This window comes from Culicoides brevitarsis, chromosome 2, assembly GCF_036172545.1.
Source record: "Culicoides brevitarsis isolate CSIRO-B50_1 chromosome 2, AGI_CSIRO_Cbre_v1, whole genome shotgun sequence".
Taxonomy (NCBI): Eukaryota; Metazoa; Arthropoda; class Insecta; order Diptera; family Ceratopogonidae; genus Culicoides; species Culicoides brevitarsis.
In genome coordinates, this window is record NC_087086.1 from 17,060,532 (window position 1) to 17,086,345 (window position 25,814).

At 32.5% G+C, this 25,814-nt stretch overlaps 6 protein-coding genes across 6 annotated transcripts; 3 read left to right on the top strand and 3 right to left on the bottom strand.

Annotated features, from left to right (window-relative positions):
* LOC134829384 (uncharacterized) lies at positions 1 to 1,592 on the bottom strand. The gene is made up of 3 exons (XM_063842435.1): positions 1,191 to 1,592; positions 562 to 723; positions 1 to 485 (listed from the first exon to the last, which is right to left on the bottom strand). Exons 1-3 carry the CDS (start codon positions 1,255 to 1,257, stop codon positions 256 to 258), a joined length of 459 nt encoding a protein of 152 aa, XP_063698505.1. The 5' UTR covers positions 1,258 to 1,592; the 3' UTR covers positions 1 to 255.
* Positions 1,155 to 8,273, top strand: LOC134829382 (sorting nexin-33). Its single transcript, XM_063842433.1, has 3 exons — positions 1,155 to 1,236; positions 5,779 to 6,061; positions 6,557 to 8,273. Exons 2-3 carry the CDS (start codon positions 5,834 to 5,836, stop codon positions 7,901 to 7,903), a joined length of 1,575 nt encoding a protein of 524 aa, XP_063698503.1. The 5' UTR covers positions 1,155 to 1,236; positions 5,779 to 5,833; the 3' UTR covers positions 7,904 to 8,273.
* Positions 2,497 to 13,584, bottom strand: LOC134829383 (uncharacterized). The gene is made up of 3 exons (XM_063842434.1): positions 13,312 to 13,584; positions 3,427 to 3,624; positions 2,497 to 3,342 (listed from the first exon to the last, which is right to left on the bottom strand). Exons 1-3 carry the CDS (start codon positions 13,367 to 13,369, stop codon positions 3,131 to 3,133), a joined length of 468 nt encoding a protein of 155 aa, XP_063698504.1. The 5' UTR covers positions 13,370 to 13,584; the 3' UTR covers positions 2,497 to 3,130.
* Positions 13,585 to 16,255: 2,671 nt separating this feature from the next.
* LOC134832098 (small ribosomal subunit protein uS7m) lies at positions 16,256 to 17,161 on the bottom strand. Its single transcript, XM_063845997.1, has 2 exons — positions 17,010 to 17,161; positions 16,256 to 16,943 (listed from the first exon to the last, which is right to left on the bottom strand). Exons 1-2 carry the CDS (start codon positions 17,048 to 17,050, stop codon positions 16,313 to 16,315), a joined length of 672 nt encoding a protein of 223 aa, XP_063702067.1. The 5' UTR covers positions 17,051 to 17,161; the 3' UTR covers positions 16,256 to 16,312.
* A 27-nt stretch (positions 17,162 to 17,188) lies between these two features.
* LOC134832096 (transducin beta-like protein 3) lies at positions 17,189 to 20,726 on the top strand. Its single transcript, XM_063845994.1, has 2 exons — positions 17,189 to 17,309; positions 17,370 to 20,726. The coding sequence occupies exons 1-2, from the start codon at positions 17,281 to 17,283 to the stop codon at positions 19,747 to 19,749; spliced, it is 2,409 nt and encodes an 802-aa protein (XP_063702064.1). The 5' UTR covers positions 17,189 to 17,280; the 3' UTR covers positions 19,750 to 20,726.
* A 1,202-nt stretch (positions 20,727 to 21,928) lies between these two features.
* On the top strand, positions 21,929 to 25,333 carry LOC134832097 (pH-sensitive chloride channel 2-like). Its single transcript, XM_063845996.1, has 12 exons — positions 21,929 to 22,483; positions 23,096 to 23,294; positions 23,350 to 23,498; positions 23,558 to 23,677; positions 23,733 to 23,776; positions 23,835 to 24,062; positions 24,119 to 24,168; positions 24,224 to 24,260; positions 24,320 to 24,542; positions 24,605 to 24,737; positions 24,791 to 24,955; positions 25,015 to 25,333. Exons 1-12 carry the CDS (start codon positions 22,119 to 22,121, stop codon positions 25,120 to 25,122), a joined length of 1,821 nt encoding a protein of 606 aa, XP_063702066.1. The 5' UTR covers positions 21,929 to 22,118; the 3' UTR covers positions 25,123 to 25,333.
* Positions 25,334 to 25,814: the final 481 nt, after the last annotated feature.

Consider the following 25,814-nt stretch of genomic DNA (forward strand, 5'->3'; position numbering starts at 1 on the left):
TTTATTGTCTACAAATTTTTAATAAAACTAAAATTTGTGCGTCGTTTGTTAAAAAAATAACTAACTTTTATCTTAAAGTTAACACTAAGGCATCGTTTCTGTTGATTTGTCGTAGATAAAAAGTAGGAATGTACTTTAATACTTAATTTTGGACGGCACGGTGATGAATTTTTTCTCGTTTCTTTGATAATCTTCAATATATTGGACGGTTTTTGATTGAGATTCGCGTTTGTTCTATGCTATTTGGAAGTTTTCTTATTTGTTTCTTAGGATTTGTAGAATGACAGCTGACACGCAACCAAGTAAAAGCCATAATTTTTTGTCTAACAAGGCGCCTGTGTTGCATCCGTCTTTACTGTTGCAAGTACAGTACTCGAGGAAAATGTTGTACGTGCCAGTTCTCATGAGACAGAATCTCTCGTCTCCTTCAATTCCGGGTTCGCCAATAAATGCGCAACTTCTGATGTATCTCCATTGACCATGAACTGAAATAATTTGATATCACAAGAATTTAAAGTCAGCAACAGGTTTTATCGTTCTTGTACGCATGAATAAATTTACCTTTTTGACGGATTTTGCGACACATGGTGGCTTTGACGCCCGGCAAATGTTCCCTTGGCTCGACTTGGCGGCAATCCGTGATGGAAAGGGTGCTGTTATCGAAGGGATCTGAGCATTTTGGGTCGTTATCGCTGCGACATTCCCAACATTTGATGGCGAGCGCTGTAAATAGATGTGTATGTATGAGTGAAAACGTAAATAAACAACTTTGGGGAGTGGCACAAAGACGGGATTTTAATTGGAAAAACTGCTCGTCTGGAAATCGCGATCGAATTCGTTTCAAGGAGACAATTGATTAGTGACTCATTTGATGCAGTGTCACGATAAAATGCTGATGTAAGCGCGAGATAAGTGACGAAAACATCAATGGCGGTTATTGTTATTTTCATTCTTTAATGTTGTCGTTTCGTGCGCCAAACATCGCTTCAAGCGCTTTAAACGACATTTTGAGGTCATTTTGGGCGTCTTGCATGCCGCAGTTGCGGATAAACTCCCACAATCGCGCTTATCGTCGCACTTATCGTGGCGAAAAGAAACCAAAACATTGCAAGACGAGCAACGAGAGTTTGACAGTTGCTTTAGTCATCCATTAATACAAGCACGGGCAGAATCGTAAAATCGTTTTTTACCTTTTTCAACTGCAAATACCACAAAAATAAGGCAAATTAATAGTTGGTAAGTCGTATTACACCGCATACTTTTGCGTAGCTATTGAAATAACAGTGAAAATGCACGGAAACTAATAAAATTCAGCGATTAAAAGTGTGACCAAGTCTTGAAGCGACCAAAAAATGACAGACAGACAGTGACGTCACGACGAGTAACCGCACCCGAGAGTAACGAGTGTCACGGAGGCGCGCGACCGGAAAGCGCGAGGAAATCCATTCAAATTTCGTTTGAAAAATTGTGTTCTGGAAAGACGTTAGAAAAAATTTTAACGAACAAAAGTGTGCTCGAGCAAAAAATTGAGATGTGAATCTGTGCCAAGAAAAATATTAGAGCCAGATGTTGAATGACAAGTTTCTAATTGAGCAAAAAGATGTGCAAACATGTGAGTGAAGTGTTTTGCCAAAAGAATTTTTAAGGCATCTCGGAGAAGTTATGATGCTAATAATCGTCTGTCTGTTATTTTATGAACAATTTTGAGCGCTCGGAGTATTTTTAGAAAAACTTTGACCTTTTTTATGGTCTCTCGAGCACGTAATGTGTAATTTTGTACTAAAATTTGATTATTTTTGGATCTAACATTCCATTAAAGAGGTAATTTTTTATAAATTACAAGTTTGAACCTTTTCATAGGAATCAATTCTACCCATTTTTTGATAATTTTTACTAAAAAAATTGTTTCTTAAAATCATTTTTTGAATCAAAGTTTAAATTTTGACGTGAAATTTGGTAGTTTTAGTTACTTTCAATTCTATTATTTGATCTCAAACCTTAATTTTTGAGACAAAATTTCATATTAAAGCTTAATTTGGCTTATTTTTTTAACAGAAATATTTTTATCATAAATTTTTATTCAAAATTTAGTACTAAAAATCATTTTTTATATCAAATTGTTCATTTATTTTCTCAAAAATTGTATATTTTGTGTATAATTTTACTGAGCTTTTGGCCCTTTAATTTTAATTTTGACTGAAAGCCTCAATTTGGGTCTAATTTCGTTCTTAAACCTCGAAAAATGATGAGATTTTTACCATTTTTTGGTACAAAAACATTAAATTTTTTGTATCTTTCATCATTTTAGACATTTTTTGATTTCTAAATCTCATATTTTAACGATTTTAATTTTTCCCAAATCTTTAACATACAATTTTATAGAATAAAACATTAGAAAAAAAGTAACTTTTATTCGTAACCTCTAAAAAATAATTACCAAGTAGCCTTACCGTAAAAGCAGATTCGAGCGCATCAGCAAGAAAAACAAAACGTCGTTCGTTAGTGTTTCAAAATATATTTACAACAAATATAATTGTATACTTTTAAGGCACAAGTGCTTATTCGTAATAAAAATTACAGTAATAATAAACTAAATAAAAACCTTTAGAGAGATTCGGATAAAAAAAAATTCAACGACAAAAAAAGACATTTTACTCTTTTGTACGATTTAATTAATTTGATATGACTTTATTATTGCGCCTAATTTTAAACAACTTTTTGTTTTTTTTTTCTTACAAAAGACAGAAATTCTAAACAAAGAAGGAGCTTGCACGTAAATTTGTGTCTCTACTCTACGATAACTTTTTTGTGTGTTTTTTTTTATAAGATGTGCTCTTGATTTGCATGAGAACCTTGAAGTAGGTGCGGTTAGATATAAGTATTAGTCATCAATTTGCTTGATTGAAATGTGATTTAAGCCCGAATTTTGACGTAATTTTTAAAATTAATAAATATTTTTTTTGCCCCCCTCTTTGTTCGTTAACAACATTTAAAATCTACTCGTTTGATTTGTTTTTTTTTTCTTTAAGACACTTAATAAAAATTTTACATGTAAGACAATTAAATTTGTTTTTTTTTTGCAACGCGCGACAACGACGACAACGACTTTACTGAATTTAATTCCTTTTTCTTACAACGTCAGTAACTTGGCGATAATTGCTGGAATGATTAATAATAATAAAGTTGGTCCGTATTGACTAGCGCCATTGCATCCATCTTCGGTGCATGTTTCGCAGAACTCCGTCTTGATGTAGGATGGTGTATTTTGTCGCAGACAGGCATCCGTTGGTGCATTTACGTCTTCCCATGAGCAGGCACGTGACACAACGAGTTTGTCTTGCACTGCGCGTCAATTAAGAAAAATTATATTTAGAATTGTTTTGATTGCAAATCAATATTTTATATTTTTTTCGATTGATTACTCACCAACTTGCTTCATTTTCTTGCAAACGGGACGCATGTTGGACGACGATCCGTACGGGAGTTGGGCTTGTGGCGGGAAACTGCAGTCGACGTAGCTCCAGCGTCTTTGTTGCTCACTTATGAGATCCGTTTCGAAGGGATCGTTGCAAAAGGCAGCTCCAGTGGCATCTGATGTGCAACGCCAACACTTGAGGGCACTTGCTGAAATGAGAAAAAAAAATAGAGAAATCAATAAGGGGTCAATATATCCAGCAGTGTCAAAGTCCGAAAGTGCCATCTTATCATAATAATAAAAAAAAAGTAGGACAGAACGGACAACTAATGAATGATGTTTTAATCAATCTCGCTAATATATTATTCATAAGACAGTCGAATCGCCCGTATTCACACCCAAAAATACCTTTCTTACGAAAAATTTCTCATTTTTTTAATGGAACACGGAAGGACGAACGGAATATTTGTAGTATCGATTTTCGGTAAACATGTTCTTTTGATTTCCTTTCATGTACAGCATTGTCCATTTCATGACTTGATTTCACATGCAAAACCGTAAAGCAAACAAATTGCACAAAGTCTAGCGTGTACTTTGATAATTTTCACGTTTATTATGCGGACATTTATCTTTCGCCAGTTCATTAACATAAAAATTTTTAATGTAAACAAACGTTTTTTGTTTTTATTTTTTTATTAGCCAAAACTTTTTAGAGACATGCATTGAGATCTTCTCATGAACTCAACCACGATGATGATGATGATGATGATCATTTTGTTTTAATTAAAGCCAAAAAACAAAAGTAATGTCCTACATCAACAATGCGCGCCGCGATATTCTTCCAGGTCACGAAAACCCACAAAGAATGACCTAATTACTAACGACGTGTATCGTCATCGCACTACTAAGTCTATTAGTTAATTTAAATAATAAAATTTATGATAACAGAGCGTTTAATTTTTTCGACTTGAGCATTCGAGTCATGTTTGTAACGACAATCGACATCGTTTACAACATAATACACCTCATGTTAATTAGATTTCTTTCTTTTTTTTTATTAAATATATTTCATTTGTACAACATCGTAACAACATGTGTAATCGCCCCGAATCTCACCAAGTGCACAATAAATTTCTATTTTTAAATATTTTTTTTTATAGAGTTCATTTATTTTTATTAAACGGATATATTTGACGGATATAGACTAATTTACACATAGGTCTAATTAAATAAATGAACATTTAAACAGCTGTCGTTCCGTTTTTTTTTGAACTCTTTAATAAGGATTTGACAGACCTTTGTAGTAAAAAAAAACTTTTTTTTCAAAAATCGCTATTTAAATTATTTAATAATGCAATTATTCTTATTTTGCTCATTCTTTGCGTTTTGTTGATTTAATTCAATTTAAGAGCTTCAATTATTAAGAACTTGGCAAATTGGCAACGATGTTCATGAGTTGAAGAAAAAAATTAAGAAAGTACATCCGCAAGAAATTTTTTACTAAAAAAAAATATTTTTTTTCTCGTGACATTCTCTGACGAAATTTCTCGCAGTAAATTTAAATTACTGAATTTAATGGAGACGTCTGGTATTTTATTACTACAGATGTTATGAGGTCATCTCTTAATTTACTATTTCAAAAAAATGCGAGAGACACTGTCTTAGCAGAGAAAAACTTTAAATTCATGATAAATGCTGTTAAATATTACTATTGAGCATTCGTTATGTAACGACGACAACCTGACCTTGACTCAATTGTGTGATTTATCTATCATGTACGCATTTTTTTACATTTAAAAATACCTTTGAAAAATTTGTGTAACGTATAAATGTCTAAAATTCTCTAAAATATATAAGACATCTGGTCTGAAATGTCAAAGAAAAAAAAATTTACTTAAAAAAACTGAGTATGTCTTAATCATCGTCGAGCTACTTGCATACTTGAGGTGATACATATTAAAATTTTTTTTATCAACAATTTGAATAATAATGAAGCGCGCGTATCGTCAATGCATGTAAAATGATGTAATGACATGCGAACAAGTAAACAACAGATTTAATTGTTTAAATAATAATAATAAAAAAATGTTCTTCTGTCAATGTGTTAACTGCCTTTTTATTCCTATCCTTCGTTTTTTTTTGCCGTGTTTGTGTTTCTGCGGAGGAGCGGAAAAAAAATAAATGTTCGTTGTCATTTATTATTGTTGTGAATCATGGAATGATGGCATGCGAGGTGTGTGCCGTATCTGCGTGAAAATTATATCAGTTAAGTTCCCATCATAAACAAGTCATGTGCATTTAAAAAACGAAAGCAGCACGTGAATTTATCAAGTCTCTAAGGAAGTTTGTTATTTTTGTTCTAGAACTTGACACTCAGAGACGCAAACAACTCACACACGCGACCCAGAGGGAAGAAAGATGTCGAAAGTTAAGGTGCTGTATGACTTTAGTGGCGAGCCAAATTCGGCGGAACTGAGTGTCGTGGCGGGCGAAATTTTGGTCGTTACGAATACGAATGTGGGCGAGGGTTGGTGGGAAGGCACGAACCAAAAGGGACAACGAGGACTCTTTCCGGCTGCGTATGTCGAAGCAATACCGAATGTGCCTGTGCCCGCATCGACGCCATCTGGAGATAGATATGATCAGGTAGGTCCTGTTTTTAGCTTCGAAAATACGAGAGACTTCAATTATTAATTTAAAAAAAAAAAACAAATTTTTTGTGTTATTTGGTCATTTTTCAAAACTAAGATATCAAAATTTTGAAAAAAATCCGAGATTTTCAAAGTTTGGAGATTTCAAAGCATCTTTAAGATTTTAAAAATCATTCCAAATGCAAAGTTCGCTTCAAAAGGAACAAAATTTTTGACAAAATAAAATTATTCTAACGCTCGAAATTAAAAATTTTGCTCCCCTTTCAACAAAATTTTGCTTTTGGAATGATTTTTTAGGTTCATCCTTCAAAGATGTTCAAATTTCCAAAATTTGAAGCTCAATTCGGATTTTTTTTTCAAAAGTTTTGAAAAAATTTCCACAAAAACACAAAAAATGGGTTTTAAAAATTTTTTTTTGGATTTCAAGTCTAGTTTCTCGAATTTCTTGTAAACATTTGAAATTATTTCTTAAAAAATTTTAAATAATTAGCCCGATCCATGGGATGAAGCAGACAGCGATTTTTCCGACGAAGGCACCGAATCACATTACGCCGAAATTCCTGCCTCGGATGCCACATACAGCAATCAACCACTAGCTTATCCAACATCGCAATTACCTCAACCGCCAGATCAGGCTGGGCAAGCAAGCGGCGTTCCCGTTCGTCGACCCCCAAAGATGTTCTCGAAATCCAGCGACTCGTACATCTTGGGCACGCAATCGGTTCCCGTGTCGCCCAACGAACGCGTGCACATCGTTCAAAGTCAAATCGGTTTCATGTGGAAACAAAACCCCGACAACTACTTTGTCACAATCGCCTCCCCAAAGACTGAGTCAAAGCTGAAGGGCCTCAAGACATTCACGGCCTACCAAATGACGCCGTCTCACACGAATATCGTCGTTTCGCGTCGCTACAAGCAATTTGACTGGTTGCACGAACGTCTCGTCGAAAAATTCAGCCTTATTCCGATACCACCGCTGCCCGCGAAACAGGCAAGCGGACGCTTCGAGGAGCAATTTATCGAGCATCGACGTGCCCAGCTGCAGGAATTCACGAATTACATGTGTAACCATCCGATATTGTCGAATTGCGAGGTGTGGCAGCACTTTATCACGTGTACCGACGAGAAACGATGGAAAGCGGGCAAACGAAAAGCGGAAGGCGACACGTTGAAGGGAGCCACATATTGCGCGGCAATTGTCGCACCCGAAAAACAATTGTTGCAATCGACGGTCGACAAGGAACTCGAATGCTTGAATGCCTTTTCGCACCAAATGATGCTCGCGGTAAAGGCGATCATGAATGTGGCGGATGACCAAACGAAGAAATTCCAAATACAACACAAAAAAGATTTTCAGCGTGTGGGCGAGAGTTTGTCCGAACTGGCAAAGGCATTGGATATCGATGAGCGACGTTTGTCGACAGACACGAAATTGTCGCAAGCTGTGGGTCGCACGGCGGCAATTTACATCAATTTGGGGCAAATGTTCGGGGAACAACCGAAACGCGATTGGCTGCCATTCTCCGATAAATTTCACATTTATCGCGGGATACTGACAGCCTATCCAGACATATTGGCGGAACACAAAAACGCGATGCAGAAGAAGAAGGAATGCGAACGCCTGACGTCGGAGCAGAAAATGCATCAGTCGCAGTTGCAGGAAGTGAATCGCCGCACGGAGGTTATGTCGTATGCCGTGATGGCAGAAATGAACCAATTTCGCTTGGAGCGCGATAGCAATCTGAAACACACGATGAACGAATTTATCACGGCGCAAATAGACTTTTATAAGAAAATTGTAGAGAAATTAGAGGAAGCACGCTCGTACTTTCAGTAGAAACGCAGTCGTGGCAGACCAATCGCTTCAAAAGTGATCATTGTGTTATTATTAATTATAAAAAAAATTATCGAACATTCTGTTACATTTACACCCATTTATTGTTAAAATATTTTTTTTTTCTAAGATAAGTCACAAAAGTTACAAATTTCCATCAGTTTTATGAATACATTAAGAACAATGTACATTAATTAATTATTTCAAGGTTATATTTAACGATGAGAACTTGCAGGCATTTCAAACGATGATTAGAACGATAATAAGACAAAAAATAACAATAGATTATATATATATATTGCTAAAAATATATCTAAAACTAAACTATATTTTATATAACAGTTTACTCAGCACTCATATTTAACTTATATGTATGCATGTTGTCAATAAAAAGATCTTAAAATGAAATACGCGACAATTTTTCTTCTTTATTAATCTCATTGAAAACGAAGGCAAAACCGATCTTATCTGAAACGTGCTCAGAATGGAATTCAAAATTACGAAAACAACAATGAAATGAGATAAAAACCATGGTCACGTGGTGCAATTAGAATATATCAAGGTAAAAAGTTCATCCGTAAGTTAATTTTTTTTTGTAATTTCTGGTAAGTAATAAATCCAGAGGAGACACATGAATGAAAACTTAATGAGTTATTGTCTCGACTCTGAACCCATAGGGATTTTGATGCTAATTATAAGACAATCGCATGATAACAAATCTATTAGAACAAAGAGGTTTGAACTCAACTTCGACGTTAAATGGGGACAAACTGTCTAGTACGCAATATGAAGAGCGTTTAAAAGAACATTTCATGTCATAAAAATGATCATGCAAGTACTGTAATTTAATTCAAACCTTATTAGTTATGGTTGTAATTTATTTTTAGAAGTTTATTAAGAATTCTATTTGAAGAAAAAGTTTTATTATTCGAATAAATTTTAAGAATTTACCAATTTTGAACGATTTAAAGTCAAAAATTCGTAAATGTCAGTTCAAAAAATGACCGTTAAAAATTTGAAAATCGTTTTCTCGCAAATTTGAAGATTTTTCATTAGAAAATTTTGAGAATTTACAAATTTTGAATGATTTAAATCTAAAAATAATTAAATTTTAAACATTTTTACTCAAATATTTTGCTTTGAAAATACGAAAAATTAATCTTTTCCAATCTCAAAATAAATATAATACCCAAATAAAAACTACACGTTCCAAATTTGTCTTATTTTCTCATTAAACAATGAATACAATGTTACTCGAGACCATTAAATCTACTACATTTCCTTTTCTTCACTCATTTAAAACCACAAAACCTCGCCATATTTGGTCTCTAAATCAGATTTATTGGCATTTCAATTCACTCCAATTAAATTTGTAATAATCCGAAATATTTTTTGATACTTATTAACACTTAATTTATCGCTGTAACACACTACATGCAGAGGAAAGAGAAAAAAAAATAAAAAATTAGACCAAATATTCAACATAATTGTTAATTTTGATAAGAAGAACCCTAATTGAATTTACAGACTTCGATCAATTGAATTAAATTTAACCCACATATTTTCGACTTGTGAGATGTTACACTTCTATGTAATGTCGAAACATGCAGGTGTGCAAAATTATTAATTTTTCATTGGGGTTCGATTTTAAAATCTTCTGTGTGGCATTTATGTTGCAAAAAAAAAAAATAATAACAATACAAAAGAAGAATTTCAAGTATTTTTAATAAAAATAATTTTATTGCCCTATTAGCAGCTAATAACGGTAGCGTCGTAACCAAAACCAGCATTTAGTGCAATATAAAGTACAAAGATAACCAGAAGTGTTATGACTAACGATTTGAAAATGAGTTAGGGTTAATAATTCAATTCCTGATCATGACGCTGTTGCAGTTGATGATAATGATGATGAAAATAAATAATAGTCCGCTTTATTTTAATGAATTATTATTATTATTTTCCATCACGTTGAAATCTTTTGTTCGAGATAACATGTTATCACAACGTTGCATCGTTATAATTATACTGTTGAATCTGCAATCAAGGTAAAAATGCAACTTGAACTCTCTGTCAGAACAAACACAAAAAAACTCATCGCAAAACTAGCAACAATTAAAGTGATGTCGGTATCTGATTCATTTCATCTCGCGCTCGTTCGTTCGCTTATTATATAAGAATTTGGCATTGTATCTTGATGCGCAATGAGAATTTAAGCGCGAACAAACTGACGTGATGCCATATCGCTCGCGAGCCGTACGAAAGGGGGCAATTAATTAACTGCACGCTTCATTATAAATTATTTTTTATTAACGTAGATCGAACAAAACTCGCATTTTTTTCTGACTCACTTTACTTGCTTTACTTAGAAGTGCTCGAGAGTTAAGTTGACTTGTTTGCTTGTGAGTTATTTCGATGCGCATACTGACTCGAGCTAATTGTATTATTATTTTTTTTTATTGAATATGGAATTTTACAGATTTTACATCACGATAGATTAATTGAAAATACGAAAAAAAAATGGGAAGCTCAATGTTACGCGATGCAAATCAGAGATCATTAAGTGATTCATTTTTAGAGTAAATAAGAAATTTGTCACTAAACGTGATTTAATCATTAATTTTTTTAAGTTTTATTATTTTTTTTCGATCATTGATAACTTTTTCTTATGGAAAAATGTGAAATTTTATGTAAATCAATACAAAACTATAAAAAAAAATAAATAAATCATCAAAGAGATTGTAAATATTGATTAGAATATTGCGACGAGACATTTGCATGAATTTCATGTAAAAATCTAGTATCACTTACTTTGGAATGTGAGGTTCAGTTGAAAAAGTCACACGATTTTAGTCATAAAAGTATTTTTGAAGGCATTAATTACCAAATATAGGAATATTTTTATAAGCAGTAGTGGACTTTTTGATAATTTATAAAGGAAAAAAAAAATTTTAATTTTAAAATATATAAACTTCTAAAAATTAATGAAAAACTTATAATTTTCAATTTAAATTTATTTGTATTTTTTATAAAATTTATTATTTTTATTTATTTTTATAAATTTATTTGATTTAAATTTATTTGTTAAATATTTTAAGAGAAATTTTAACAAAATTCTTATAAAATATTTAATTTTATATTATTTTTAAGGTATTTACAATTGTAGGAAATAATCATAATAAAAATTTCTACAGCCGTAACGTCAAAAATAAACAAAATATAAAAATTATCATCTAAGAAGGTCATCAAAAAGAATTCAGATTAAATAATTGAGTCATTTGTACTCAATAAATTAAGTCATTTTTTATTCAAGTAACAAAAAATTTAAATTTCATAATTTTTTTGTGTCATTTGTCATCAAAGTTGTAAAAAAAATTTAAAAAATATTTTTTTAAGAATATTCTAAGTACCTAAGCCACTAAAACAACATAACTAATAATTTTTCAATCAGTTATACAAACAAACAATTAATTCCCTGTCCGCCACTTCAACACAGATTACAATCGCTAATCGTCCATAATGTTACTAATAATAGTCCGTGCGCCTTGTTCAATCGACAAATCCTAAACAAACATTTTTTTTCCCAAAACGAATTAGGTAGCTGGACATGTTCAAAATAAATTCGAGGTAAATGGCCTCACATAATAAATAGTCGATTGCGTCGGGGCTTTGATAGTAACTTCATTAAATTTTCATTTCGTTTGTGTCCTGACACTATCATTCATTATCACTGTCATTCGATATAATTACGTTCCAGCAGTCAAACACTCTACTGGGAAAATTGGAATGAGTAAGTACAAAAATAAACCTTGAACTAAATAGAAATTCTACGTTTATTTTTCTTCTTCTTCCAGAAAAAAAAATTTTTTTTTTGCTCTACATATGTTTAGACTCCAAAGTTTCGGTCAAACTTATCGGAATTTAACGTCGAATGATTACTTAATTGAGCTCTAAATATTGTTACAAGCTGTTCTGAGAATTGAAGCGAACGCCTGCTTCTGATGAATAACAAAAATCTTCGAGGTGTCAAAAGCACATTAATAAACACAACAAAAAAAAAATATCATTCATCATTAAAAATGTATAAATTGATCTTAAATTGTATCCACTGTGTCTCGGCATATTTATCAAGAACTTGCATAACAACTATTCGATATTTATTTTTTTTTGTTTCGATATATCTATTATTAGGTCATTTCGTCACGTTTTGACCACACATTACATTCCGATTGGTAAAATTAAATAAAACAAATAATCGGAAGAAAAGTTCTAACGAAAATCGCACAAGGGACTGTCGTAAATTATAAAAATTTTGTCGATCATGACGTCATGTTTTTTGATTAAATATTTATATGAAAAAAATATTTTTTTATCTGCTCTCATCATTTGAGTTACTCTAGCGTATAGTCGACACTAACCTTGAAACGAAACGCATTTACATTAAAACTCGTACAAATAGGCATCGCGAGCTAAATGTAGAACCTTATTTTGTTTATTTTGTACCAGATTTTAGTTTCGCGCCTTTTAAATACTACTTTTTGTGAGTCAATGTACTACGACTTAACTCTTTTTTTTAACATTTTCTATAGCATCTATGTTATATAAGGTATACTCCAACACCAACAGCAAGCCAACAACACCAACATATATAAAGAAGGTAGCTAAACCGAAAAAAAAACATAAGAAAAAGAGCAAAAATGACCACAATGGCGTCACACCTGGCTTCTAAACACGAAAAAAAAATCATCATTTGGCGAAACAATCGTTATTTGCTGAGACTCTATCCGAAATGATTACTTAATAGGCAAGCTGTGGTATCGAACCTGTTTGAATTTTAATTCAATCGAGTCACTTGAGTATATTTTTTGACTCATAAAGTCACACTAAATGTTAGACATACAAAGTTTTATTTAAATTATTATTATTTATATTCGATTTGAATTTGTTTTGTACAAAGGTTCTGTTTATTAGATATCTATACTACTTTACTCGGTAGACGTTCAATGTTATGTTTAATTTTTATTATTTACAAAATTGTCTCTGTATTTATTTTTTTTTCATTTTGGGACACTTGTTGTTGAAGCTTTTTTTTCGTATGAATGAATGGGTTTCACTTTTATATTATAATAATTGTTTTTACTTTTCCGTATATAAATACTAATGTTGTTGATGTTATGCTTGATGAAAGTTTTAAACAGTTTTCACTTATTATTCCCAATTATATAATACAAATAATAGCGGCACACACAAAATAAATAAATTAAAGAAAGATAAAGAGGGAATTCGCACTCCATTGAACATTTAATTAAATTTTATTTATTTTTTTATGCTCAATATTTACAAAGAAGAGTATGATTTGAATGCAAAAAAAAAATAATTGAAGATAATAAACAATAATAATCCATTTTATTTACCTTGATTGATCAAAATGGTGATACCAATGATAGTGATTGCAGTAAAGTATTTTGTCATTTTGTCTGAGATTTTTTTTTTAAATATTTAAAATATTTTTTTTGCAAAATTTAATTTTTTTTTAGTAAATATGAATATTTATTTACTGATGAAAAAAGTGGCGAAATATAAATTTAGAATACACAACAGCAACTTTTGATTTTTTTTTAAAATAGAGATTTATTTTAATTTAAACGCAGTTTGTCTTCTAACGAAACGTTCGAACACTCACAAGTCCAATTAACGACTGAGTAGTAACAAGCGATATATTAGCGGATAAATATAAGACAACAACATAAATGAATGGATTGCACGTACATTCATACATTTTGAATGGAACTCAGCGTCAACTACGACGACGGTTGTGAATGAACACGAAGAGTGGCATGCTATGAATGAACACGAAGTGAATGAATGGAATTATTTGTCGCTCACAATTCGGAGACGATGGCAAGTCACGGCTTCATGAATGACGGCAAATCCGATAGAATGGCGAATAAATTCGTCGGTTTCGTCCGCCATCCCAAATTCAACAACCAACTGATGGAATTGTGGAAATTTAGCAACTTGGTTGGGTCTCTTTGGAACAGGGCTTCTGCTTGATCCCGCATCTCCTGTGCTCCACGTTTTGCATAGCTGTAAGCCTGCGGGATGTCTTTTCAAAAAGGATCCTGAAAATCAAAGAAAAAAAATTAAAATTAAAAAAAAAAAATTAGGTAGGCTTCTTACTCTCCCTCTTGAGGATTCTGGTGCGTTGGGAGGAACTCCACGTAATCAAAATTACACGACGAACCTAAAAAGTAGTTTCCAACGTAAAGTTGCCAGGTCAAGAATGCCTCCGACAAGGAATTGTCGAAAACTTTGTTGGCAACAGTATTTCAACAGTTAACAGTATTTCAAAATTTCGCTAAGGTGGCAATCGAATTTTTTGTCCCACAACCTAAAACTTGTTAAATTTTTTGATGTATTCTTTAAAAATATAAAAATTTAAATAATAATTTTTTTTAATATTTAATAAAATTCAACGGTCCCAAATAACGGTAAAAAATTAAATTCTTTAAAAAAATTTTTATAAAAGAAAATTTAAAAAAGAATAGGTACAAATTTAAAAAATTGGAGAAAAAAATTATGAAAATTTTTGATTTTGTATGAAATTTGGAAGTACAAACGCTGATAATTTTAACAAGTCACTTTTTGATCAATTTCAAGCCTAAAATTGAATAAATATTCATACTAAAGATGATATCTGATCATATTGGGTCGATATTTGACTAAACAAAAAAAAAATCAGCGTTTGGGAGAATTTTTTGTCCCTTTTATTTGTAAATTTAAAAAACAATAACCTTACAGAAACGAGCTCTATCGTATTCGTTGAGTGAAAAGACAAATTTAAAAAATTGGAGAAAAAAATTATGAAAATTTTTGACTTTATTTTTAATTTTCTTTTGGAGCGAACTAAATGCAGTTAATTTATTCTATTTTATTTTCAGACCATTCATTGCCATTTCTGCAGCTACATTGCAGATTATCCTAGCCGTTTGAAAGCGCATATCCTCGAAGAGCACGAAAAAGCCCGTTTTCCGTGCGATACCTGCGAGAAAAAGTTCAAAAACGCCAAAGGTAGAAAGTAAAGGGCTTAAATTACCTACAAAAAATTTTTTTTTGGAACAAGATGCCCAAGGTTTTTTAATTGGAAAAAATAAAATAAAAGTGTTGGAGGAAATTATCATTTTGCCTGAAAATTCAATTTTTAATAATTATTTGAAAATCATATTTTAACATGAATTTTCTTTTTTTAAAAATATTTTTCTTTAAAAAAAACATCAAAAATAATATTTATTTTATTTTCGAAAATTTTGGACTTTTTTTTTTGATTTTCTTTTGGAGCGACCTAAATGCAGTTAATTTATTCTATTTTATTTTCAGACCCTTCAATGTCATTTCTGCAGCTACATTGCTACATTGCCTAATTTTTTTTCAATTAAATTTTATTTAAAAAAAATCCAACTAAATTTGATTCAATTTCTAGGCCACTCCAACATTTTTGGCGGTTTTGCGGAAAAATTTCCCCTCCTGGCGGTTTTGTGGAAAAAATCGCCGCACGCCGATTCAAACATCGACATCGGGTTGAACATCCCTGCACTGGGAGCTACATTGACACCGAATGCCGGCCGGTGCAGCAAAAAAGTAAACATTGAAGTGCTTTTTATAAAATAAAAATGAATTCTTACCTGCTTCAAAGGCTAATTTGTCGTGCCCCGATCAGAAATTATGCCTTCAATAGCTCCGTACTGCATAAAAATTTCGCTTCAGTGAGCAGTCATCGTCTATCATCATCAAAACAGCCAACAAAAAGTACTTCTGACCTCGTATGGACTCCAATTTACAAATTCCCGTACATCGTAGCAGCCAGCCGACTCGCTAGTTTACGGAAATTTCAATATCTTGTGACTTGTATTGCTTGTCCTGCGACTTATGCTCTCGAATACTATCAGTACCTCCCGGAAAATATATTTTTATTGACCCTGAACTTGAGTAAGAACGATTTTTATGACCTTAAAAACTGAATTTTAAATGATTTTTTCATTTTAGCTGTGTCATTTAGTGTCACATTGACTCTTTGTAGCTTCATGATCCGAAGATTGGTTGGATTTGTGTATGTCGATGAGAAAAGGGAGCACATGAAGTTGGCCTATTTGACATTTAGTGGCAAGCGGGAGGATAAAGTAGTCAAAATAGAGGATGTCAAGACATTTTCCGAGACTCAGAAGTTCAAATATCAATATTTTAGGACCGTCGCAACGTATAACGACGACACAAAGTACAAACTAATCGATTTAGGTGGCATTTTGAGACGTGATGATTTCGAAATGCTTTTCGGAAGTCATTAAAAAAATCGCATTTGTAGTTTAATTTGATATTTATTTACTAAAAAGTTGCATTTTCACGCTGAACGAAGCATTTTTAGCCCCATCTGTAGTGAGCGTATGCCCGATTCGCTTCACATTGCTTGTGCAAATCCAATTTTTTCTTGATAACACGTCCTTGGTTGTTGGCAGCATCGAGCACTTCCCACGCAAATTTATCGGGAAAAAGTACTTTTCTCTCCTTTTCGTTCGATGCCTCGAGAATCCATTTCATCGACATGAAAATCGATTTTTTCTCAGTAATTGGAATAGGCACTTGGTATGTCGAGCCGCCGCGTTTGATTGCCGTCAAAGTCAGCAATGGTCTCGCATTCTCGATCGCCTTGAGGAAAATCTTCAACGGTTCTGTCTCGATATTCTTCTTTTCTTCCTCGCTTGCTAAATGGTAACGTTCCAACTGGATTCGCTTGATATTTTCGAAACCTTCTTCAATGAGTTTACGAGCGAGCGCCTTTCTGCCGTCTTCCATGACATAATTCGTAAATTGTCGCACGTATTCGTTGTGGAAAACAGAGTTTGTGGCATCGTTGACAGCTGCTCGGACCGGAAGATGAGATAATCTGGCAAGTTCTCCGGTTTCCTCAGCTTCTTTTTGTTTTTCGTGCTTGAAAACGGGCTTTTGAAAGGTTGACGGGTACTGAGACATGCATCGTGGTATGATAATTTGGCTGAAAATTCAAGAAAATATTAAAGAAAATTAAAGATTTGAATGAAAAATGGTAAAAATGACTCACCTTTTCGCCGTAACTTGCAAGAATTTTTGAATACAGAACATTTTTACCCGAAAAATTGGGAAAATACTCCAATTCCAATGTTATCGATGAAAATTTTACTCGCCCATCTGGTTTTGACACTTCGAATGAGAGCTGCAAGCGTTGTTTATTTACGTTTTGACGGCGTATTCGAGTTGGGAGCCCTGCAAAACAAACGAATTGCACGTGCGAAGTTGAAATTTTCATGGAAAATATTAAATTATCCTAAAATTCATCGAAAAATACGAGAAAAATGATTGCGAATTCAAAATTAAAGGAAGTGTGAGTATAAATTCATACAAAATCCATAAATAAAATTATTAAATATCAATTTTTTTACAGTTTTGAAGTTGACAAAGAGTTTGGTGCCTTTTACACGGGCGGAAAAGTTGCTTGGTCCAAAGATGCCAGCAAGATTTATTGTCAGAACGTCACAAAAATCAACATTGTCGATATCGAAACTGTCTCCATCACATCCAGCATCGGTCAAAATGTAGAAGATGAGGACTTGGAAGATCAAATTTACACTTTTGCCCTCAGTCCGGCAAACGATTTCATTGTTTCAGCTCATAAAAGTGCTTTGCTGAAGTTGTGGCAGGTCGAAGGCGAAGTAAAACTGAAGAAAATGTGGAAATCTTTGCATAATGGACCGATATCGCAGATTGAATTCAACGAAGATCAAACATTAGTTGCGAGTGGCGGCATTGACGGCATCATTCGTTTGTGGAATTTCGACTTGCAAGTATGTGCGGCGACATTAAAAGGCTGTCAAGGTGTCATTTCAGCAATGAAATTTGTGAAATCAAGCGATGGCGAAGTAGAATGGCTCGTTGCTGCCGGAGATGATCACGTCATTAACGCATTTAACTTGAAAACTGGCCAATTGGAGAAACAATTCAAGTCACATTTCTCCACAGTGACAGATTTTTCGTTCTGTGGCGAGTTCATGGTATCAACAGGACGTGATAAAGTCGTTATTTTATGGAATTTTGACGAAATCAAGCACATTCGTACGATTCCCGTGTACGAAAGTATCGAAACAGTTCATATCTTGGCACCATCGATGAAGTTACCTGGCGGAATTAAAGTCGGCAAAACCGATATTTTCGCATTAATTGGCGGAGAAGAAGGCGATTTGAAGGTTTGGGACATGAACAATTCGAAACTCGTGTATAAACAAGAAAATCCTCTCCTGAAGTCAGCAGAACAAAAAGGCGGATTGTCAATTACTGACGTGGTTTATAACGAATCATCCAAACAAATTGCCGTTGTGAGTGTCGATCATAACATCGTGATCCACAAAATTTCGTCTTTCAAGTGTGTCAAACAGCTCGTTGGGTTCAGCGATGAAATTATCGATTTGGTACTTGTGGGACCAAAAGACAAATTTATCGTAATGGCAAGTAACAGCCCGGATATCAAGGCATTCGATCGCGAAACGATGAACTGCAAATTATTAAAAGGTCACACAGATATCGTTCTCGGGCTGTGCGGATACAAATCGTGGCTCGTGTCATCAGGAAAAGACTGTTCAGTTCGTGTTTGGCACATTGACGCCGAAAATTTCGAATTTACGTGCGTTGCTAGTGGCACGCGTCACACAGCAGCTGTTGCCGCCGTCGATATCAGTAGATCACTGGACTTTTTCGCATCTGCCAGTCAAGATAAATGCATCAAAGTATGGAAAATGGTGAAAGAACGTGCCGCCGATTCGAGCGAATGCATGTTAAATTGCATCAATTCCCAATTGGCACACGAAAAAGACATCAATTCGATAAAAGTCTCGCCAAACGACAAATTTATCGCTACTGGATCGCAAGATAAAACCGCAAAATTATGGGATGCTCGAACGTTGGAGCTCGTTCATGTCTTCCGGGGGCATCGACGTGGCATTTGGACCGTTCAATTCTCGCCTGTGGATCAAATTCTTCTTACCACATCTGCTGATTGTACGATACGTTTATGGTCTCTTTCCGACACAACTTGCTTAAAATCCTTCGAAGGACACGAAAGTTCCGTGCTAAAGGCGTTATTTGTGACTGACGGAATGCAAATCTTGTCGACAGGCGCAGATGGTCTCATAAAATGTTGGAATATCAAGAATTCCGAATGCGTTCAAACTCTCGACAGGCATCAGAGTCGCATTTGGGCGGTTGCTGTGGCATCTGATGAAACATGTTTCTACACTGGAGGCGCCGATTCGATGCTGATTCTGTGGAAAGACGTCTCCGAAGAGAAACGCATCGAAAAAATCACAAAATTACAGGAAACAGCATTGGAAGATCAACAACTTTCAAATTTGATTCATCAAAAGAAAATGTTGAAAGCATTAAAATTGGCATTGAAACTCGATCGTCCCGCAACGACACTCAAAATAATCAATACAATTATCAAGACAAGGGAAGAAGGCTTGGAAGACACAATTGGCAGCTTAAATGAGGGAAATAAGGAAAGTTTGTTACGACATGCGATAAATTGGAACACAAACGGAAGAAATACCGTGGCAGCACAACTTGTCATCAATATTTTGTTATCAGACGTGCTAACGAAGAAACTCAATGTCAAAGGCTTGCGAAATGTGATCGAAGAAACGCTTCCCTACACCGAACGACACTTCAACCGAATGACGCAGTACCTGAAGGACATTCAAATTCTCAACTACACGCTGAATTGCACACAACCGCATCTCTCGGAGATAAAGATGGAAGAGGAATCCGACTAATTTATCTTCGTTGCAATTTTTAATGATAAATTTATACATAAATAAATGAACTTGAAAACAGACTTGTTCGTCGTATGCACTGAGAGTGAAAGTAATAATTCGAAAAACGTGACTTTTGACCTTGAGTTTTCCATTTTTTAATTGAAAAACGTTAAAAATGTCGTCCAAGTTTAGATGAGAAATTTCAAATATTCCCAAGTTGCTTGAAAAACTTGTAAATTGAAACATTACTCGCATTAATTAAGTGTTAAAATGCAATTTTTCAATACAAAGTTGTCACCAAATACCATCCGTCTCCACACAATTCTATTTTTATCAAGCTTAAAATTACAACGAAATCATTAAACGGTCCATATCTCTCGCCAGTGCTTATGATATATAATGCTAACAAACGTGTTGTCACTAAACAAATAACTTTATTTAATTACTGTGTGCAACTTGAACAAATTAAACGGTTTTCCGTAAAAGCATGAGCAAGAAAATTCTTGACTCATATTCGAAAGATAAAAAATTTACGTAGATTTCGTTATAATAATATTTTTTTCCATTGAAAGTTTAAGTTTTATTATATTGACAAAAGATTAAATCATGTGAGTATCATGAGCAAACAGAAGCGCGAGATGCAAAGTATTTTTTTTATTCACTAAATAAACGAAGACGACACACGGTTAAACAAAAGAAAAGGAAACAATTGAAAATGCAGACCAAGATTTTTTTTTATCTTTTTTCAAACGCGACATTGTGGTTTTTTACTTTATTTATTGTGTATATAAGCGGTTATTGAAAATATTATTTGAAAATTTTAATTTATTGTAAATTAAAACCGCCTTTTAATTAATACTTAAGTGTAATTTAATTGATTAATAACGAAATGATTGTTTGATAAAAATAAATATATATGTTGTAATTTACCGAATAATCAACACATTAGATTTTTATCATTAAATTAATTTTATTGCAACATATTATTGATAATAATAAACATATATTTTAAACGGAAATTATTTTTTTTTTTTTATTTTTTAAAAAATATTTAAAATGTAATTATAATAAATTAAAGTTAAAAAAAATATCGGAAATAAATAAATATTATTTTTGTAAAATATTTTTTAATATAACTTATAATAAATAATAATTACTAAACATAATAAACATAAAATATGTATTTAATAAAATCAGAAATAAACAATAAATGTTATTTTAATTAAATTTATTGAATAAGTTTAAATGTCAGTAATAATTAATTTAACTTTTTTATTATGTGTACAAATTCTTTTCGCATGTTATACATTTTTATGTATAAAAAATAAAAAAAATATTATTCAATATACATATTTTAATTGCATTATTACATAAATAAATAAAAAAAATAGTTCATTATATTGAACTTGAAAATATTAACAATTACAAATCTATAATGTATCAATTATTATTATTACAAAACATGTATGTTTCTCTTAAATATATAGTTTATACATATTTACAAGATTAAGTGCTATACTTACAAATAAAAGTCGAGAAAACTTACCGTTCGTTATCGTGTGCCGATATCTGAATCGAAAACACGTCGCGTCTACAATAATATTGATAGAACGATTCTTGTAGTAGTTCGCAATGTTATACAGAAATTTTATCTCAAAACGAAAAAAAAAGTGTATAAAAAATATCAAAAACAAAAGCTACTCTATTATTGTTGTTAAACCTTTTTGTTAAGACTTTCAGTCGTTAGTTAAACATTGTAAACTAAACACACATATTTGCGAGAGAGACGACGACGAAATAAAAAATATAGCAATATTTTATACACGATCGTACCTCGCTAGCGCGCGGCCGTTGTTGTTGTTGTAGATAAACTGAAATCAAATAGAGTTGCATTTAATTAGACGCTTATAAGGTGAATAACAGTCCAAAATTAGCCAGTACGCCTCGTGATCTTGCCGTAATATAATATAAGGAAAAAAGGAGAATAATAATTACTTTGATAAAAAATTCAAAAAAGAGAAAATTTCTAGAAGTTAATAAATGAAAGTGTTAATGAAATTACTGAAAAAAAATTTTTTTTTGAGATTTTTTGTGGTTGAAATATAATTGCACATAAAAATAGTAATAATAATAGCATTTTTATATACATTGAACGATAATAATAATTAAAAAAAAAATCTACAAGTGCAACTGCAAAACGTGTCGTTATATATCTTAACGATGATTGGATAAAACACTCAATATACATATTTTATCAAAAAGTATGATACGAAAAGACAACTAGTTGCTCTAGATCACTTGCCAATGCCATGTGTTCTGAACGTTGTGATAGTTAGTTCAAAAAAAATATCAAAAATTCCCTGTGTGCCTTAAAAAACAGACAAAAAATGAATCAAAAATACAAAAAATTCATATATATCTTACTCTACACAATTTTCGTGTCATCCCGCGTGAATTGCAGCTCAATCCTTAATACGACAGCAGTGGTTGAGCCATCGACTCCTGCAAATCTGAACACATCCACATCCGAATTACCTCACACAACGGAGGAAATTCTGCAAATAATCCAAAGTAGCACTGTAAAAATCAGCACTGAAGCCTCCGACTTGGATGAAGTCACGAAACACGAACATTCCAACAACACCACCGACGAAGAAGAACAAAAAAAGTTGAAAACTAATCAAACGGAATTACTTCCCGTTACGCAGTCACCTCCAGAAAAGCCAATTATTAATACCTTTGTGGATGAAGCGTAAGAAAATTGTTGTTTCCGTAAAAGCTAAAAAAAAAATTAAAGAATTAAAAGACTAATAAAACGTGTGCAAGATTAGTCATGACTTAACTGTCTTATCGCGCATACTTAAGCACGAAATGTATTTGTCGATCCAGATTACAAGTCAAGTCACACGATGAGACCTTTTCCGTGTTTGCTCTTACAAAGTTAAGCAATCATCAAATCGAGACGAGCGACACATGAGACAATCTTGGAATTTTTTCTTCAGGATTTTCTCAGATTCCGATTTAAATGTTATTATTTTTAAAGAAAATTACTCTGAGTCATTTATTTTATTGCGGTTTTTTATGATCATTAATAATTAATGTGCTCAATGTGTGTGAATGGTTACTTGTAATTTTCGTTCGCTTATCAAAAACTTTAATTTAAGGCTTTAGGAAGTCTAATTTTATGCATGTTTTAATTTTGAATAATTTTTCGACAATAACATTTGTCAGGTGTTTTTAGGCAAAAGACAATGTTTCTATTGTACTTTTAATAATTATTCAAATTTTGCGGTTTTGTTACTTTCAAAAGGTCAATTTCCTTAAAATAAGGTCGAATAATTAATACTTGCTTGAATTTCAACAGCACTCTCGTGGATTGCCCGTCCCTCAGTAATGCCGATAGCTTAAGTCAAACACAATTGATCGAAAGACTTACCCACACGTGTCGCTATGACAGACTAGAAAGGCCGAAACTCATTACGAACCACGGCAAAAAGGCGCCTGTCGAGGTTTTTGTTCGAAATTACCTCTATTTCATGCAGAATTTGGAAGCGCATGATTTGGTAATTTTCATTTTGCTGTTTAAGAAATCGAATTTTCATTTAAAACCTTTTCCAGCAATTTAAAATTCATATTTTGTTACAATTGAGATACGTGGATGCTAGATTGGCATTCAAGAAAATAGCGCCGTCTAAACAAACAATCATGGGAGAGCAATCTTTGTCCTCGAAATTGTGGATCCCGCACTTGTTTCTGGCGAATGAGAAGTAAATCCATTGGAAATTGCTAAAAATATGAAAAAAATAATTTTTAATTTTTTTTTTAGGAACTCACAACTGCTTGGAACAGCAGACAAAGACGTTTTAACATCAATCAGTCCCGATGGAACTGTTATCATCAGTAGAAGAATTAGTGCGACACTGTTTTGTTGGATGGATCTTCGAAAGTAAACGTTTTTTACGAGTTTTTGATGAATTTTCTAACTAATTTTCGTGTCACAGGTTTCCATTTGATGAGCAATATTGCCATACAATCTTCGAAAGTTGTAAGTTTCCCGTTAAAAACACTTTTTAATTGATAATTTTAAATGAAAATTGTTTCAGGGATGTATAATGCGTCGGAAATTATGTTGCATTGGGAACCAATGAGTCCAGTAAACTTGGCGCCCGAGGTACATTTGACGGAATATGGCTTAATGCGACTTTACACAAACGAGACAATCATCAAGGCAGACTTTAATGACTTGAGACATGGAGCTTTTACGGGAAATTACAGTTCGTTGAGCTTCACGGTGCATTTGGCACGTGAAATGGGCTTTTATTTGATGGATTGTGAGTACTTTTTGTATTTTCAAAGGAAATTCTTATTAAAAATTGCTTATTTTCAGATTTTATTCCTTCTATGATGATTGTTGCCATTAGTTGGTGCACTTTTTGGGTAAGAAATTAATTGTTTTGTGTCAAAATTTTGTAATTTAATAAAATTTTTGTAGTTACAAGCCGATCAAACAGCTCCCAGAATCACTTTGGGTAAGAATTTCATTACTTTTTACTCTCTTATCTTGAAATTTCTTTAATTTTTCTTGCAGGAACAAGCACTATGTTGACATTCATTACCTTGGCATCGTCTCAGGGAAAAACATTGCCAAAAGTCAGTTACATCAAAGCATCAGAAATTTGGTTTTTGGGCTGCACGGGCTTCATTTTTGCTAGTTTAGTGGAATTTGCGTTCGTTAACATCATTTGGCGTCGCCGAAAGAACGTAGAATTGAAAAAAGTTAACTCGAAATATATCATGAAGTCGACTTTAACGTAAGATTTTTCAATTATTTTAAATCTTCATTTAAAATAATCAACAAAAAATGTTTTTTCAGTCCCCGTTTAGCCCGAAAAGAAATGGGAGGAGGTCAAGGCGGCTTATCAAAATCCAGATCGTGTTCCAGTCTCAATGAACAAGGAAATGGCGGTCATCAAGGATATGATAACTATTTGACAGTTCATGGCAATGTAAGAATTTTCTAAAAAATTTTTCTTTATTTTCACAAAAATATTTTTTTTAGAGCTTCACAAGCATCAACAAAACCGTCCCAATGATAATGGTTGAGAACGAAGGTAGAAGCAACGAACAAACCAGAATTAACATCGAACAACAACATCACGGAAGTCAAATGAGTCTCAATGGCGCAGAGCCAAGTAAGAAACCAGCATCCGGATGGACCACAATGGTAAAAAATTTAATAAAAAATCGAAGTTTTGTTAAAAAGTTTATTTTACCTTTTTTTAGACTCCTCAAGAGATTTCAATTTGGATTGATAAGCGATCACGTTTGGTATTTCCAGTTGCCTTTTTAGTATTTAACATATTTTACTGGTCATTCGTTTATCTCATCTAAAATAAAATATATATTTATTATTAAGTTTAAATATGCAGTAAAATTGAACAACAAAAAACGTCATTAACTCAAAATAAACAATTCTTTCATTCTAATCTAATAAATGTGACCAGCTGTGACTTATTTAAGAATCTATTAATAAATGAAAATTGTGTATATTTTAATGAAAAAGTATTTATAAAGTATAATAAAATGAGATGCAATAACGCAATGTGAGATGTTTTCATTATTTTTTAGTACATTTTTGCGAAAATTTTGTAAGTTTCTCAATTTTTAACACAAAAATAAATTATTTTTGCTAAATAAAGACAATTAAAAATTAATAAATGTTTCATTTTGATCCTAATTATTAATTTAAGCCATCACAAAATTCATTCAAACATCCAGAACGAAAGTTACAAATTTAGGATTAAATTTTGATTTATAATGATTTTCATATTAAAATTGAATATGTATGATCGTTAACAAAAATCTAACAAATTTTTGATCACTTTTCATTAAAAAATTTAATACTAGTGAGAAAATTTTGACTATTTTAACATAAGTTTTGATAATTTTCTTAAATAATATAATTTAAAAAAAAATAGAAAACATTTTAGATTATAGTTTTTCAACATTGATACATAAAAAACATTGATATAAAACTATATAAAATAATATTTAAAAAAATTATGATCTTATTTATTAAAGTT

Bases quoted from the DNA above. Each gene is read 5' to 3' on its own strand.
- LOC134829384 (XM_063842435.1), bottom strand. From the start codon at position 1,257: ATGCGGTGTAATACGACTTACCAACTATTAATTTGCCTTATTTTTGTG. The intron at 724-1,190 runs GTAAAAAACGAT...ATCTATTTACAG, and splicing joins GGTATTTGCAGTTGAAAAAG to CGCTCGCCATCAAATGTTGG. The intron at 486-561 runs GTAAATTTATTC...AAATTATTTCAG, and splicing joins TCGCAAAATCCGTCAAAAAG to TTCATGGTCAATGGAGATAC.
- LOC134829382 (XM_063842433.1), top strand. From the start codon at position 5,834: ATGTCGAAAGTTAAGGTGCTGTATGACTTTAGTGGCGAGCCAAATTCG. The intron at 6,062-6,556 runs GTAGGTCCTGTT...TTAAATAATTAG, and splicing joins CTGGAGATAGATATGATCAG to CCCGATCCATGGGATGAAGC.
- LOC134829383 (XM_063842434.1), bottom strand. From the start codon at position 13,369: ATGACAAAATACTTTACTGCAATCACTATCATTGGTATCACCATTTTG. The intron at 3,625-13,311 runs GTAAATAAAATG...TTCTCATTTCAG, and splicing joins CACCATTTTGATCAATCAAG to CAAGTGCCCTCAAGTGTTGG. The intron at 3,343-3,426 runs GTGAGTAATCAA...ATTGACGCGCAG, and splicing joins CAAGAAAATGAAGCAAGTTG to TGCAAGACAAACTCGTTGTG.
- LOC134832098 (XM_063845997.1), bottom strand. From the start codon at position 17,050: ATGTTCTGTATTCAAAAATTCTTGCAAGTTACGGCGAAAAG. The intron at 16,944-17,009 runs GTGAGTCATTTT...TTGAATTTTCAG, and splicing joins TTGCAAGTTACGGCGAAAAG to CCAAATTATCATACCACGAT.
- LOC134832096 (XM_063845994.1), top strand. From the start codon at position 17,281: ATGATTGCGAATTCAAAATTAAAGGAAGT. The intron at 17,310-17,369 runs GTGAGTATAAAT...ATTTTTTTACAG, and splicing joins AATTCAAAATTAAAGGAAGT to TTTTGAAGTTGACAAAGAGT.
- LOC134832097 (XM_063845996.1), top strand. From the start codon at position 22,119: ATGAATCAAAAATACAAAAAATTCATATATATCTTACTCTACACAATT. The intron at 24,169-24,223 runs GTAAGAAATTAA...AAATTTTTGTAG, and splicing joins TTAGTTGGTGCACTTTTTGG to TTACAAGCCGATCAAACAGC. The intron at 24,543-24,604 runs GTAAGATTTTTC...ATGTTTTTTCAG, and splicing joins ATCATGAAGTCGACTTTAAC to TCCCCGTTTAGCCCGAAAAG.